Source organism: Ursus americanus, chromosome 3 (genome assembly GCF_024610735.1).
Source record: "Ursus americanus isolate L20-20 chromosome 3, mUrsAme1.1.p, whole genome shotgun sequence".
Taxonomy (NCBI): Eukaryota; Metazoa; Chordata; class Mammalia; order Carnivora; family Ursidae; genus Ursus; species Ursus americanus.
Window position 1 is genome coordinate 58347247 of NC_142129.1, and position 16348 is coordinate 58363594.

A 16348-nucleotide genomic window follows, 5' to 3' on the forward strand; every position below is an offset into this window, starting at 1 on the left:
GTGGGGTTCTCTATTACACATTTTGATTGTAAATTGATCTGGCCATTTTCTGTCATTAAGCATGTAGCGAGTGCCTGGACCTTTTAATAAGTATGCCACAGGGCAATTTAATATTAAGTCCTGTAGTAAAATACTTGCCACAAACACATTGATTCATTTTAGGTGTTACCGTATTATTTAATACATAATTTCTCTCTTTTTTCTTTATTTAAAGTACGATCTGGTTTAAAATATTATTGACCTACTCATCATTTTATTTACTGCAAGAAACTCCCTAAAATTATTACATTCTGTGGTTCTTGGGGTGCTCCATCTCATTCCACAATCACCCTCCCCATGAAGAAAATCTGTTTTATTGATAAACAATACTTGGAGAAGCCAGTTATATCTTGAGGTAGTTGAGAATACACACACACACACACACACACACACACAGATTTTTCTTACATATCATCGGATCAGCCAGCCTTTCATTCTAAGCTTATCAAAAGTTTTCTTGTATCAGTGCCTCCACTGATAATTAAATTGTAGTTTTGGGGAAAAGATACCAACCTAAGTTTAGAATGGGATATGACAGTGACTTTGAAACCAAATCTTGCTACCCAGCCTTGATGTCAATTTCAGTAATCATTAATTTTGAACTCAATGAGTCACTACTGAATTTTTGTATTTAGCATTAATAAACAAAAATTAACCATAACATGCATATAGTAAAATGTATAGTAAGATTCAGAGCATTACTGATGGAAAGCACGCATACGGTATTTAGAATTTTGAGCTGCGAGAACATAATGTCCACCACTTTGCTGCTGACTCCAAAACTTCGCATACTTCTTCCTACCAGAGATAACAGTTGTGCAGATTCAAGACTATACCACGGTTACTCAAGAGACCAGATTTTTAAAAGCTCTCAAGAAATCTTACAGTCTGTGTTTGTAAAACATGTGAGAATATATACAAATATGTTTGTACATATTTACATATGGGTTTGGGAATATGTAAGTGGGCTTCAGGAAAGTAGCATTTGTCTCTTTTTCACCTGAATCTTCAAAATCTTTTCCATTCAGGTGAATCTTAACCTTCATGAGGCCCATAGGATTTTAGACATGGCCAGAGGAAGGCAAAGAAAAATTACTAATAGATGATATACAGGATATTATCCTTAAAGTAAATATTAAATCAAAGATAATCTAGATCTTATTGTTAATACATACATATTTCTACATTTTGAAAATAAATGAAGCAGTATTTCCTTTTATCTGATGTTTTCCTACTATACATACCTGGTATCTTTTTGTAAATCACCTGTCGTATATCTCTATATTATAAATATTTGTTTAATTATTAATACACCTTCTGACAAACTGTATGTAAGTCAGTGAGGAGAAAACAAAAAGCAAATTTATAAAATGTTAACATTTTAAGGTTTGGTGTATACTGTACACAGAAAAAGTTGTCAAATGCTAGTCAAGGAAGTTCTGATAATAACAGTGCTTCCGAAGAGAATTTTGTATTTTTTAAAGCTAAAATTGCACTTATTCTAAATATTTATGGAAATTTTGGTGTGAGAGAATGCGCAAGAATGAGTAAGTAAACCATTTGGTAGTGGGGTGTTGGACAGCAAAATGCAGAAATGTAGACTTGGTCATCTATATTTAAAATAGTACCGAAAGATTTTAAAATGATGTTCATCTTTGGAAACTATTATTTAGAAATTCTTTATAATTCAGTTAATAAATATATCTATTTGTAAAGTTATGAAAATAGCATGAGTAAATATAGTCCGCAGATCTATATGGATTTAATTCAAACTCTTTTAAACAAACAGTACCTCATTAGTAACTTTATTTCAACTGAATGAGAATTCTTTGTCATTAATTTCTATCAGGTTAAGCATACCTAATTTACTTTATAATCATATTCTTAAATTTGTGGTTTGTATTTTCAGTCATAGGAGATGTTTTTGGATCTTAAGAGGAGAAATCAATTTAGGGTTTCAAAGCAGTAACCAGTACTGTTTCAAAACTGTGTTCCCAGTCAAGGCCACTAGATGGCAGGGCAACATCGTTTAACATTTACAGATCGCCTTAAGTAGAAGATGGGATTTTTTTTTTTTCCCCCTGTACAGAACAATTCAGAGTTAAATCCCCTTTCCCTTGCTTTTTAAAAAAAGAATAAGCCAATAATCTTTTGAATTGTCTTTTAATAAAATGTATAAGCCATGTAATTATGATCACAAAACAGAGCATTTATTTGTTAGAAACAGCTTTTTAATTCCAAGGCATAGAAAGTGTTTTACAAAGCAGGAATGACACAATGACAACTGAGTGATGAGGGCCTTTTTTTAGTAATTGAGATTTATTTCCTTTTTTGTAGGCAGTTAATGTGTTATGTTATTACCTGTAGAGAATATGATTCATGATGCCATTTCCCCCTCCCCCCCAACCCTCCCACCCCACTTTTGCTAATCAAATTAGAAATCTAGAAGCTTTAGGTTGAATCCAGCCATTTATTGTGCACCCTGTCTTGTTATGTTGTCCTATATATTCTGGTCTTCTGTCAATTATGAGCTCAGGGAGTAGATTCTAATTGAGAGTGCATGTTAAATACCATGGTGTATTTGAAAGTGACTATGGTGGACTAGCCAAATTACACAGATAAGAACATTGTCCTGGGAGAGCAATTCTTACTTCTAATGCAAAGCAGAACAGTTGTGATTTCACTGTAGTTTATTTTTCTCTATCAACAGAATTTAGAAAGCTATTCTATTTTGAATATTATCTGTTTGGGAACCAAAATCAGAAATGTAGTTCATCAGAACCTCATTCTCTATCAAATGCTAGAAAGAACAAGCCATTTCCTTTCTCTATAAGAAGTCCATCAAACTGAGCATACCCAGCCTGAAATGGTACGGTCTCTTACGTCTGAAGGAAAACTGAGAGTTTGGGTGGCACTTGGGATTTTGACTACACCTGAGCCATAGTCATTTATACAGGAGACTTACTCTTCCTTTGGCGTTCATCTCACTGAAGCATTTTTTTAAATTCAATTTTGAATGAAAATATTTTATTTGAAAATAATTGCATCTAGCAATAAACTCTGCTCTAGCGATTAGCAAACTTTGTAGAGAAACAGATAGTAAATAATTTAGGCTTTGTGGACTATAAGGTCTCTGTTGCAAATGCTCAATTCCTCCACGGCAGCCGGCACGAAAGCAATCACAGACACCAGGTAAAGGAAAGAGCGACGCTATGGTCCAACAAAATTTTATTTACAAAAATAGGTTGCCAGGGGTGCCTGGGTGGCTCAGTTGGTTAAGCGTCTTCCTTCGGCTCAGATCATGATCCTGGGGTCTGCGGATTGAGCCTCACATCTGGAATCCCTGCTCAGCAGGGAGCCTGCTTCTCCCTCTCCTCCCCATTCATGCTCTCTGTCACTATCTCTGTCTCTCTCTCTCAAATAAATAAATTAAATATTTAAGGAAAAAAAAATATGTTGCCAACCAGATTTGACCCAAGGGCCGTAGTTTTCTGACCCCTGATTTACTCTGTCACTAATCTGTCATATTACAAACCAAGAGTTTTAATGTATTTTTAGTCATTGAGGAGAAAGGAATGTAATACCCTTTAACTCACTTGAGACAATGTCAGCAAGATGTGTGGACTAATGAAGAGGTAGCGCAGCAGCAGTGAAGTTCATCAAGTTGATCTTTACTTTGGCTCTGTTATTAACCAGCGAAGTCATTTTGTGCTAGCGGGTCATCCTCTCTGGACACATAAAAGAGCTACGCAAGGCCATACTTTTCCTTTTCTAATACTCTTTTCAGTTGGGACGTTCCTTTTCTTCGGTGAACAAGAGAATTAATAATTCTCCAATTCCTAGTATCTGTAATCTTGGATCATTATTAGATTTTTCAAGGAAAATTCCTGAATTCATAACATCATAAAAACAGACGTACACATTTAAGTAGGAGCCTGGCTTACTATAAGAATACCTTGCCTTCTTGGTCTTGGATTGTAGTGCCCACATCCGACACATATGGTTTTTGAATGGATATGTGTTTTGATTTCTCTGTATGTGTCCTCAGAATCCTGGACTTTACACTATATGTGATTTAAACTTTGCTGTTGATCAAAATGTTTTAGGACATTTTTTTTTTTTTTCAACTGACTCAGCAAAGTAAAAGTAGCTGTTTGGTGTGCCTCCTGATTTCTGATGGAATCTATTTCCTGATGAAATTTCTGAATATAATGGAGAGCTGACGATGATGCATTCTTAATAGACTCGGCTATATTTGGAAAACTAATGCTTCACACTCTATTTTTTAAAATTTAATTTGGTTGAGATGTTGTTTTGCTGTTTATACATTGCTCAATCCAGAAAGGAATTATGAAGCTGGATAAATGCAACAATTCTTGAGATTCCAGATTGGGTCATTCAAGGAAAATGACTATGTGATATGATGGGCTGGTGAGTTTGCATTTGAACCCAGGAATGGCAGGGCCTGAGCCTGACTTCAGAAAATGGGGTCTGGAGATAAGCAGTTGATCGCAACTCCACTCAGAATTCTGAAATGTCTTTCTGCATTCTCTTTGTCCAGACCTGACATAGCTCATCTTTCTGTCTAAAAGAGCAGTTTCTTTCATATTGTTATTATTTTTTGGAGACCTTGAGCAGAAAAGTAAGGTAATTTAATGGTCCTTGTTATTTAATGAGTTGGAATTAATTTGTAACATTAGCTCTTAAATGTGTTATAAGCGAAGTCAGTTGAAACAGGGATGTGGCCAAGTAGGGGGGTTAGGAGCATTTTCGCTGTGACATTAGTAAAATTTCTCATTGAGGTCTTTTGAAAAAAATGATATTATTTATAATAGCCCTAATTCACTTGAACACAATGTGTGATCTTGGAGGCATTTAGGGAAAAACTAAAACTTTAGAAATCACTAGAATAATGAAGTAGGTTTCAAAAAGTTCCATAAGGCATTCTTGCCTTTGAAACCTCCTTTTGACTATAGGGTCATAAGAGGGGAGGAAGAAACTGGATCTCCTCTGTGTAAACTTGTTTACACTTAATGAAGTATTTCTCTGTTGTAATTGGTTCACAGCACCGAACTGCTTCAATTTTAAAACATAGTGTTTTATAAATATCAGGAATAAATTTCTCTGAAGAGTGATGTCTGGTAATGAAAAGTGAGAACAAAATTTTTATGAAACAAAGTATAGTAAACCTACAAACATCCTTCTCAAGTCTTTTGGATGAAACATTGAGATGTTACACAACTCAACCCAACGATGGTAATAATATTTGCTGTTTATATAACACCAGTCTTCTGAGGAGCTAAATTGACTTCACAGGTATTGTATAATGAAACTTCACACCACGGCCTGGGAGAGGAAAGTGGGTGCTTTCATTCTATTAGAGAGGAAAATAAGAAGAAATGTGAAATGTCTTATCCACATTTTCATAGTAGGCCAGGAATCGAACCTTCTGGATTTCTTCATTTCTTGTTTAAAAAAATGAATTCCTTTCTATGACAATAAATATTTATTTGCGATAGAAGTACTAATAGGAATATGGTTTACTGGCTGATAGAATATAGTAAGGACAGATTCTCCCCATCTCCCACGAAGTTTACCATCTAAATAAGACAAACAAGACAAGACATGAAAATACAGAGCGCTGGAGTATAATTTGCACTGCTGAGAAATAGTTGGCTCCTGGTTTCAATTTCTTCTCTTGAAGTCACATACATATTTCATCTTTTGCATATTTTGGCAATGTATCCGGTTAAGAGCTATAAAGCTATTTAATTTGTTTTTTGGTAAAGTATTTTATGTCTGGGTAATGGATTTGTACATCAGTTGCAGCCTGTAACATGGCTAAGTGTTCTGATTGACAGAACACCCACGTTCAGACTTGTTTATTTTTTGATAAGGAAAATGCCAGCTAACTTAGTCCATATGTGCTCTTCAACAGGATGAGGCTTATTCACATGTAATGGACACTCATTTAAAAATAAAATGACAAGGATTATGAGAACAGTAATACATATGAAAATTAGATTTTTTCCCTTTCCTCTTTTCATTTAAAAATCTTAGTTTAAGCTAACTTTATCTATCTATATCTATATCTCTATATTATACTTATCTATTTATCTGTCTGTATCTGTACATTAAATTAACAACCCCATTACTTAAACTTTTCACTCAAGATGTTTTATTCTTATTTGAAGGAATAGAAATTTTAAAATATTGACAGTTTGAAAAATACAGCAATGCCAAACAAATATCTAAAACGTTCCATTCATATGATAACCTTACTAGAAATCTTGTGATTCAAACGAACCACCGCTTGATTCAGAAATTACTATAAAACCCATTTCTTAAGTTGTGGAAGAAAACTGAAACACGAGTGTCTTCTGATGTCCTCTCCATGACACTGTCTACATGACTGCTTTTGTTAGTCATGAGCTTGTTAGTCCTTTCTCAGAAAGAAAGAAAGAAAGAAAGAAAGAAAGAAAGAAAGAAAGAAAAGAAAAACCCTGAATCTGAGCATTGTCAAGAACTGTGAAGGGTTTGAGAGTTACCCTACTTGTAAGTTAGCAAGTTAGCTTGCTAACATTTCCTGAATAGGGGCAGAGGACATGAGACACCCGGGTCAGAAACAAAGGACTTCTTTATTTACAGCAAAGCAAGCAATAGGAGCTGCATATCTGAGCCAGTTCTCCTGGTCTATAGAGTCTCACAGGGGTGGCGGAGTGGGGCCCAAGGAATCACTGTGCACAGCATCAGAGCTTGGAACCCTTGGCTTGGGGAAACTGAATCTGTTATCATGTGCAGTAAACAAACCTGCTTAACTTTTTCCTCAAAGGGAGAGATTATTTTTATTATACTGGACAGTAAGTAAACCTGCCTCTCCTCTGGAGGGAGATACATCTCCATTGTCCAAGGCTGCTTGTTTTTCAGATATCTTTGAAAAGATAGCCTGGAAGAAAGGACGGTTCTTCTGCTTACAAAATGTGCAGAAATTCAAGACACCCATGGAGAATTATCTCCCAGGAAGCGTTTTCATTAATGTTTCATATTATGATGCAAATTTGACATTTCTGGTTCTAATGTGAGAATGAGTTACTATGGATTTAATCAAGTATTTCACATTTGGTGGTTTATCTTTTGACTAGAAATAGGAAAAAGTGGTCAGGATGCATTATTATTAATGTGTTAGTATCAAGAGAAATGAAATGATCTGGACATATGTATTCTGTCCCACTAATACAGAAATTGTGTTAGTGTCCCAGCACATAGTAGGTGATCAAAAAGTTTTATTAGGTGAGGGGCGCCTAGGTGACGCAGTCGTTAAGTGTCTGCCTTTGGCTCAGGGCGTGATCCCGGCATTCTGGGATCGAGCCCCACATCAGGCTTCTCTGCTGGGAGCCTGCTTCTTCTTCTCCCACTCCCCCTGCTTGTGTTCACTCTCTCGCTGGTTGTCTCTCTCTCTGTCGAATAAATAAATAAAATCTTTAAAAAAAAAAGTTTTATTAGGTGAAAGTACTAAAAAATATGACAACTAGGCTAACATGAAAAATCATGTCCTATAATGGTTTCTATAGAATAAGTGATGTCTAAAATGAATCTTGAGTTTGATACAAGTTGGTGAATGGTGTACAGGGGCTACATGTGAATGCAGAAAATGATAGTAACAAAAGTAATGATACATAATAACTTCATGTAGTATCTTGACCTTGTTGTAAGGAATTCAGGAGACTCATGAGCTCCATATTATTTCATTTTACTTCACTCTGAACAATAGAGATGTAATTAAATACCTCTTAGAGAAGTAGCTATTATGATACTATATAGTTTTACTTAGAAAAATAAATCCTAATTATAGTTGTTATGCTAAAATGTGAATTAATTTAAACCTAAGGTTTTATTGCAACAAATAACTACAGTAATTGTTTTAAGTACAGTAATACAGTTTTAATATTTTAGCATCTTTCTATGAGATTAAAATCCCTCATATTTTACAAAAGAGGAGCAACCAGTATGGTAATATAATTAGGTCCTTAAAAAAGTTTACCTTTTAAAATTTGCTAATTGTGACATACAAAAATATATTAAATTATAAGGTATAAGTAATCCCCAGCTGAAGTCTTAAAATATCACCAATAACTTACCTTTAAGTATTGTTCTTTCCCATCCCATTCTGTCCCATCCCTCTGCCTCCTCTAAAACCCCACCATCATGAAATTTGCACGTTCCTACTACTAAGCAAGGGTTAACATTCTTTCCAAGCTTTTATTTGTCAGGCTCTTCCACTGAAGAGTGTTTTCTCTTTCTTTATTCATTTATTTCTTTCTGGAATTGTGCTAAGGATAAAATATTCAAAGGCGAGGCAGACATGTCCTCGATCTTAGGGAGTGCTCAGTTTGGCAGGTCATTATGATGGTTTGGGACATGCTGTTGGACTGTTGACATTAGACAAGAATGTGTGCGTTGCTATAGTATCCGAGATTTGTTAGCAGGATCTCATTCCACTAGAGCACATGTGTTTTTCTAGACTCTTTGGCGATCTTGGAGAAAGTCAGGGATGAAATAACAGATTGTCTTCAAATGCCTCAGTCCAGCTCTGAGTTTTATTGGCACTTGCATATTCCACTGTTTATTTCATTAAGTGAAATCTGTTTCTCTTACGTCCTGCGCAGAACGTGAAGGATGATGGACAGCATGTGTGGCGACTCAAGCACTTTAACAAACCTGCCTACTGCAATCTTTGCCTGAACATGCTGATTGGTGTGGGGAAGCAGGGCCTCTGCTGTTCCTGTGAGTCCTATATGTCATCACCTCCAGTGAGGAAACGTTGATTTCATGGAACAATCCTATTTGTAGATGGAGACCTAAGAAATCATTCTGACCCTTCCTGTACCTAGGATTTATGTTTCCCGGCAGTATGTTCCTAAACGTTTAGGTCACTCTAGCTTTAACTTTCTTCAGTTTTAGGAAACTCTCCCCTTGGAAAAGAGCTAAGGACATATTCCAATTCATCAGCCATTTTCTTTCCATTGTGGTTTGACTTATGTATGGTTCCCATTTTTCCTGGGATAATTATGAAAATACCCACCAGTTTCTCACATTTGTGTCTTACTCATATTTGTCCTTTAATTTTCAAGTTAGCCACTTTATTCACATTGTCTTCCTATAATGAGCCAATTCTTTCAGGCCTTTTAAGAGACAATTGAATTAATTGATTATTAATTTGCATTAAAATTAAGAATACAAACCAGTCTTACACCTCAGGCACATGATTTTTAATGCTTTCATGAGGAAAACCTTCCTAAATGGTTAATGGATATTGGAACCCAAAGTATTGCCTTCTCATGAGTTGTGGCCATTATTTCCACTTCAGTACACTTATCTTTGCACTTTTCATTGTATTCTGTTGAGTGAGTACTGCCCACTAGAATTTTCTGGTGGGATATGTAACAATTAATTTATAAAAGTCACCTTAAAATTTTTAAATAAACAATATTTATGCCCGATAATTGTTACATTCTCTGATGCCCCTGTTAAAACAGGGGATATTGTGTCCTCCTCAGTGAAGTATGACATTCTCTTCATCCAGCAATTTGTCCATCCATTTCCTTTTCTGCTATGTATGGAGTTACTGAAACTGTCAAGCTCATTAAACACAGCCCATTTTTGTGCATTTATGTTAAATCTAATTTCTTAACTTGGAGTCCATAAAGTATATGGTTTTCTGATATTATTTTTAGGTAACAGCTTCTTTGGTAATATATCTGAGAATTGACTTCCTCTCAGATGTATTCTTTGACATTAAAAACCATGTTTTAATGATATTAATTACCCACATTTAAGTGATATTAATAAAGTTATATGAAATTACAATATGTCACTTCAGAGGGCAGTTTCTGGTGGCCATATTTGAAAGGCTGGTTATGCTAGAACATTCTTTATGTACAAAGGAAGTGAATTGTTTTTAAAGTTTTGTTATTTTTAAGGTAAAGGATTTTTCACAGTAGATTCTACTGATGGGATCATGTGAAACAAAATGATAACTCAAATAATGTGAGTGATGTCATATAGAGAGTGAGAATTTTGTTCACTAATCATAACTGGTCAGTGTGGCAACTGCAGTCTTCAATATTATCACCAATGTGGAAAAGAAGAAAAAGTCTGGCTTCTTTCTCAGTGTCACCAAAGGAAATAAAAAATGTGGATATTTTGGAACAGTTTTACTATATGAATATTATTGGATTTAGTATTTTTCATTCTAATTCTATGTAGTGGTTTGTTTTTGTTTTATTGAGAGGGATACATGTTCATTTTTTTTCTTTAGTTTTTGTTCTGTATATTTATACGTTTTTTAGAAAAGGGTGTTCTTTTTGGACAAACAGTACCATGATGGCAAATGAGGGATAAACTTATACTGAAGGCCTGGCATGTATGATGAAATCTACTCTCTGGAAATGGACTAATCAGCCATTTAAGGTTTAGATAAATCAATAGAGAAAATAGCATAAACTCGTGGGCTTTTATTTCCATGCCCTCCAGCTGCTCTCATGCCTATACTTTGTAAAATATAGATCTCTTCCTTCTAGCAAATGACACCAAGCCATTTGGCAGTCATCAATTTGTCTTTAATATTTCTGTCATCTGGGAATTATTGTGAAAAATTTGAGTGAGGCCTGATTTAATTAAGCATTTCCTGCTATGCCATGATAGAGGAGTCTTGGTTTTTCACATGCATAATATTTCCTGTACTAATTGGCCTTTTGTGTTCCATGGTAAAAACAGTCAACTTAAGACTTTTTCTTGATGTAGCTGATTGGATTGATTAGGGAGCAGTGGATATGAAATGAGGTTCTGTTAATGTCATTCTTTCCCTGTAAAATTGCAATCAGGACCAGGATTAGCTCTGAATGTGTGTACATGTTTCTTTTCAGTTTGCAAGTACACAGTCCATGAGCGCTGTGTGGCTCGAGCGCCTCCTTCTTGCATCAAGACTTACGTGAAGTCCAAGAAGAACACTGATGTGAGTGTGCGGCTCTGCTTACTTTCTCAGGGTGACGTTTGTGGATGCCTCTTCTTATCACAATGCTCTTGTTCTATTCTAGGTCATGCATCATTACTGGGTTGAAGGTAACTGCCCAACCAAGTGTGATAAGTGCCACAAAACGGTTAAATGTTACCAGGGTCTGACAGGACTGCATTGTGTTTGGTGTCAGATCACAGTGAGTAACATCGGAAAACAAATCTCTCGAGTTCACTCACAATGGAGACTGTGTATCCCATATGCTCCAAGAGTTTTATCCTGCATGATCATCCTGAATTTCAGACTAAGTCCGCGTTAAGCCATGTATCTCCCAAAGGGAGAAGGGTCAAAGTCAGACTTGTCCTCGTAGAATCTAGAATTTTAGTTCTAGTGACAACCTTAGAGATTATACCATTACGTAGATTCCACCTACGTTCCACAGAACTCTAGGAGATACCAGGAAGGTGATGAGAAGGCATGGCTAGGGGTGGGCGGTGCGTGCGGGACACAGTCTGAGGAGAATTCAGCTCCCCCTCCATCCCCAATGCTATTTTGGAAGAAATTTCTATTTCGCATGTTGTGAATTTATTTTAATTACAGAATCTATGGGCTTACAAAGGGTAGACAGATGAATAATGTGATCCAAAGAGTTACTTATATAGTGAAGACACTAAGACCAAGAAAAACATAGCAAATTGACCACATGGGTAGGTAGCCATGCGAGTGGGTCCATATTTTAGTTCTTGATCCTTATGAGAACTTACTTTGCCCTTCCTCACATGTGGTTGCCTTGCTTCTTCACTTATATCATAATTTGAGGTACAAGATTTTACATATGGTATTTACATATAGTATTTATAGATGTAAACTCTAGTCATTATAATGAGATTGACAATTGAGGAAAAAGAGGTAAATTAGTCTTTTTCTTGGAATTTTTAAGACTGCCTGGTTTGCGTAATTATTAATGCCTGGTTCAAATAACTTCTGGAATAAATGTAGTTTTTAGATGTTAATGCTAGTGTTTTGTGCTTAATTTCTGAAAATTAATTAGAATGCCATTTTTATAATATAGTACAAAAATATTTAGGGGATTGTTTCCCCTCCCACACATGCACACACGTTAATTTTGTTTTGTTTTTCCAGCTAGTGTATGAGCCCTCTTGTTATAGGAGAAATTGTTCTTGCTTTTGTGGGATTAAAACTGTAGGGAGCTGTGTTTCAGTTAAGTAAATTTTTCTGTAGTGCCCCTCAACCCCAGACCCCACACACCATTTATAATTTTTCTTAAACACACATATGCATACACACAGGATAATGAGAGAAACAAACTCTGACTTGCATTTCAAAAATACGATTGCATACTTTTTTTAAAAGAACACATTTTCTTCAATCATTTTCAGCTATTACTCAGTTAAAGTACATTTACATTTGAAATTTCCTCCATTATGAAAGAGTTTTATTTTTTTGAAGTGTTTGGTTATTATAATAAAATATCTAACAATGATTTAAATTACACATATGGATTACTTAAACATGTTGAGTCCTCAGTTTTAAGAAGACCACAACTATTTAATTTTTTAGAAAATTTGTGCACATTATATAATATTAGTTTTGTTTTGTTTTGTTTTTTGCTGAGTATCTATAAAAATATGTAGTTTTGGTTTCGATCTTGTAGAAGACTATTTCCCTTATTTTCCCCATATAGTTCATCTTTCATTAGTTCTGTCTCTACTTTAACATAAGCTGAATTTGAAGAATATCGAAATTCATTTCTCCTTTGTATTTCAAGTTATTTTCCCATTCTTCGTAAATTTAAAATGTAATGTCTAAGGTTTATTATTTTTCTTTTTTTTATTTCTTAAAAAATTACTGTTTTTAATGTGTACTCATTTGAATACTCTAAAAATTTGCATTGCTACCCCTCCTAATACAAAGGCTTGTGAGCTTCTAGAATTTTCTTTGACTGATCTCTTCCTTTCCTTTTTTAATCTCCTTTCCATTCTATGGAAATGACTCTCCTTGAAGTTACCATTGCTAGTAGTCTATTATTGATATTCAAGGAATCTTGAAATTCTTTTCTTGTTTTATATTCCATTTTGTTTTCCTAGTTTTCTTTCTTACCTTTTAATGTTCCTCTTATCTGTGATTCCATAAATCTACATCGCTACCTCGACCACTTACCAGTCGTACATTTATATTTAATCTTAATCTTGGTCCCAGCCTTGTAAGAAATTGGGCCTTCCTGGGGCACCTGGGTGGCTCAGTCAGTTAAGCATCCAACTCTTGGTTTTGGCTCAGGTCATGATATCAGCGTCATGGGATCAAACCCCGCATTGGGCTCCTCACTCAGTATGAACTCTGCTTGTCCCTCTCCTTCTGCTTCTCCCCCCCACACTGTCTCTCAAATAAATAAATAAAATCTTAAAAAAAAAAAAAGAAATTGGGCCTCCCTTTTGTAGGAAAGAAGGTATTGCCTCTGAGTAAACTATATTTTTAAAAATCTCAGGATTTCATGCCCAAATCAATTCAGACAACATGCCCCTAACACCTTATTCTTAAGTAAAGATCAATGGGTAAATGAAGATGATTCTATTTGTCAGTGTAACAGAGCACAATATAAACCATAAATGTCTTTAAATCCTTTGGTTCTGCTTAGGAAATAAGGGAGCACTGAGGGGTCAGAGTAAAAAAAAAAAAAAAAAAAAAAGAAAGAAAAAAAGAAAAAAAAATGGCTGCTGACTTACTAAGGTCTGCAAAGTTCAGAGCCTTCTGGTGAGCCTCACCCTTATTTTTTGCAAACCATGATCTCTAGAGGTCCTATGGGTATTTGGTTCATGAAACAAGACAAGCATAATTTTTTTTTAAAAGTTCTCATATATCCGGAAGAACGTGTAGCCCTCTCGAAAGTAAGTTCATTCTCTATGCCCTTTTGGATTTTTAACTGTAAGCAATTTTAAGGACACATTTATTAATTTAATGATTTCATACTAGGTTAAACAAAATATATTTACCTCAGAATATTTATATATTTAGTATAATCTATACTTTCTTGAACCATTACATGAAGATTTTAGTATAAAGTTGATCTGTTCTCAACCCCAGTGTTTTCCTACTATTATTGATTGCCTTTAAACAGAATGAATCTACTTTCTTATGTCCTCATGCTTCCCAGAAAGTGCTATTAATATAGCAGATATCTAGCAGAAGTTGTGAAAGTGATGGGCTCTGGCACCAGCAATGCTAAGCTTAGGAAGACCTATCTGAATGGAGTCTGTAGGAAATAGATTGCAAAGAGAAACAAAGAGAGTGAAACTTGGCTTCCTTTCATAAGTTTCTCTAAGGCTGTTGCTTTCTTTTATGTATTATTTTTGAAAATGGGTTGAGTCTTATAAGTCAGGCTGACCAGATTCTTAACATGTTCCCTGTCCAAGAATTAAGATAGTACTTGTGTAATCTTGGACCAAGTATATAGGAAGTTTTGGGCAGTTTCCTAATTTGTAAAATGGAGTTAACAATACCTATCTTACAGGATTGTTATAAGAAACAAATGAGTGGGGAAAAAAAAAAAAAAACCTCTGTAGGTGTGTTTAGGGCAAGACCTCACACATAATAAGTGCTCAGTAATTGACAATTATTATCATAGTAAAAACTGGGTAAAATATCATAGGGACACAAAATCCAACCCCTGACTCACAGAGGGCACTCCATGAATATTACTCATGCCCTTTTTTTTTTCACCTCTGGAAGGATCTAGTTGCCCAGTCTAAGTCAGAATAGAATAGCATCTGCATATTCTAAAATCATCCAGAACCATGTGGTCCTGAATCTCACTAAATCCTAGACTAAGCTGATTTATTTATATTCACAAAAAGCAAGTATTCCAGCTCTCTCTTTTCTATCAGACATGGTATCATCATGCTTGCAGTCATTGGAAATAAAGTTAGAAGTCAATTTCTTTTATTCTTGTCTTTCACCTTTCTCTCATATATTCAACCTATCACTGAGGCTTGACATTTTCTCCTTAAAATATCTCTCTCGGATTTGAGTTTCTGTAGCCATCATTCACAGCCCAAGTGCAAACTCTTAGCACCTCTTAACTAGATTAGAGTCAGAATCTCTTGGCTTATCTCCCTAACAGAAGGTACTTTTCCTATAATGCAGGCTGCAAACCACCTCCAGAATCATCTTCTGAAAATACTAGTTTGTTATCATATGCCACCTTCAGCACCCTATAATAGTTCTGTGATAATAAATGCAGCCCTCACTTCCTCCTACCCGACCTGGTTTTCAGTTCCTCAAATATCAGACCCAAGCCTAAGCACATGACGTATATGTTATTCCTTTCTACACACAGCCCCTGCTGTGGTGGGGAGAGCTGTTGGCAGTCCCTTGGGAAGGCCATGCTTCCCCCTTATCTGTTATTTTGCTGACCCTATTCCCTTGAGTATACCCACCTTCAATTCTAACTATACTGGAAAAACCAAATTAAGTTCAGTATCTGCCTTGAAATTTTCCTTGACACTAACATTTCTCTTTTTGAATGCTTTCTATACTTTTATTCCATACCAAAAGGAAAGACTAAATGCTCTCCAGAGGTTTCATGTCTGCATTAAGGTTGTGCATACTTTTAGATTACAGTGTGATCGAGCTCCTGGTCAAAAATATACATTTTTTCCTAATCACCTAAAATGCTTGACAGAGTATGGAGCTTAGGGGAGGTCACTTTAATGACTGATATACTAGTCTTCTTAATGTTAAATATTGAATTTTAAATGCACATCTTAAATTCTGTTTTTTAAAAGATCATCCTGTAATATCTAAATCTGCATCAGGTATACAAGTAGGTTTAGACAAATATTAAAGGTAAGAACTCATTTTATCACCCCCTTTTTAGTCAGCACTTGTGGCTTCTTGAAATTATACTAATTTGCCATCTTGTAGATATAAATAAAGCTCAGCTCTCAGGAAACTGAGTTTTATCTCCTGTTGCAAATCTAACCACTTAAAAAAAAACAAAAACAGAAAACTCTTAAGAAAAAAATAAAAACAGAAAACTCCCGTGAACTATCTTCTAACATTTATGCAACCAGTTTTCTTGTGTTTTATAATTCAGTCAGCCAGGCTAAACATCTTCATTGGCTCTCTCTTCCCTCTCTTGCTTTCATTCTCTGATCCTAAGATCCCACTGTGAATATGAGTTCATTTCTGCTGAGAGTGTATTTCCTGGACATTCTATTTAAAACAAGTTGTAGTTTGCTCCTGGTTGTAATGAAATGTCCCTGGTGAGGTAGGACT

At 35.3% G+C, this 16348-nt stretch overlaps 1 protein-coding gene across 6 annotated transcripts in view; it reads left to right on the forward strand.

The window, feature by feature from the left end:
• The window catches only part of DGKB (diacylglycerol kinase beta), a 682497-nt gene that overhangs the window by 210241 nt on the left and 455908 nt on the right, over nucleotides 1–16348 (forward strand). For all 6 annotated transcript variants that reach the window (XM_087861011.1, XM_087861009.1, XM_087861012.1 and 3 more), the window contains 3 exons: nucleotides 8706–8823; nucleotides 10965–11053; nucleotides 11136–11252. In XM_087861011.1, the coding sequence (XP_087717137.1) occupies nucleotides 8706–8823; nucleotides 10965–11053; nucleotides 11136–11252 (324 nt within the window). The remainder of the gene's footprint in view (nucleotides 1–8705; nucleotides 8824–10964; nucleotides 11054–11135; nucleotides 11253–16348) is intronic.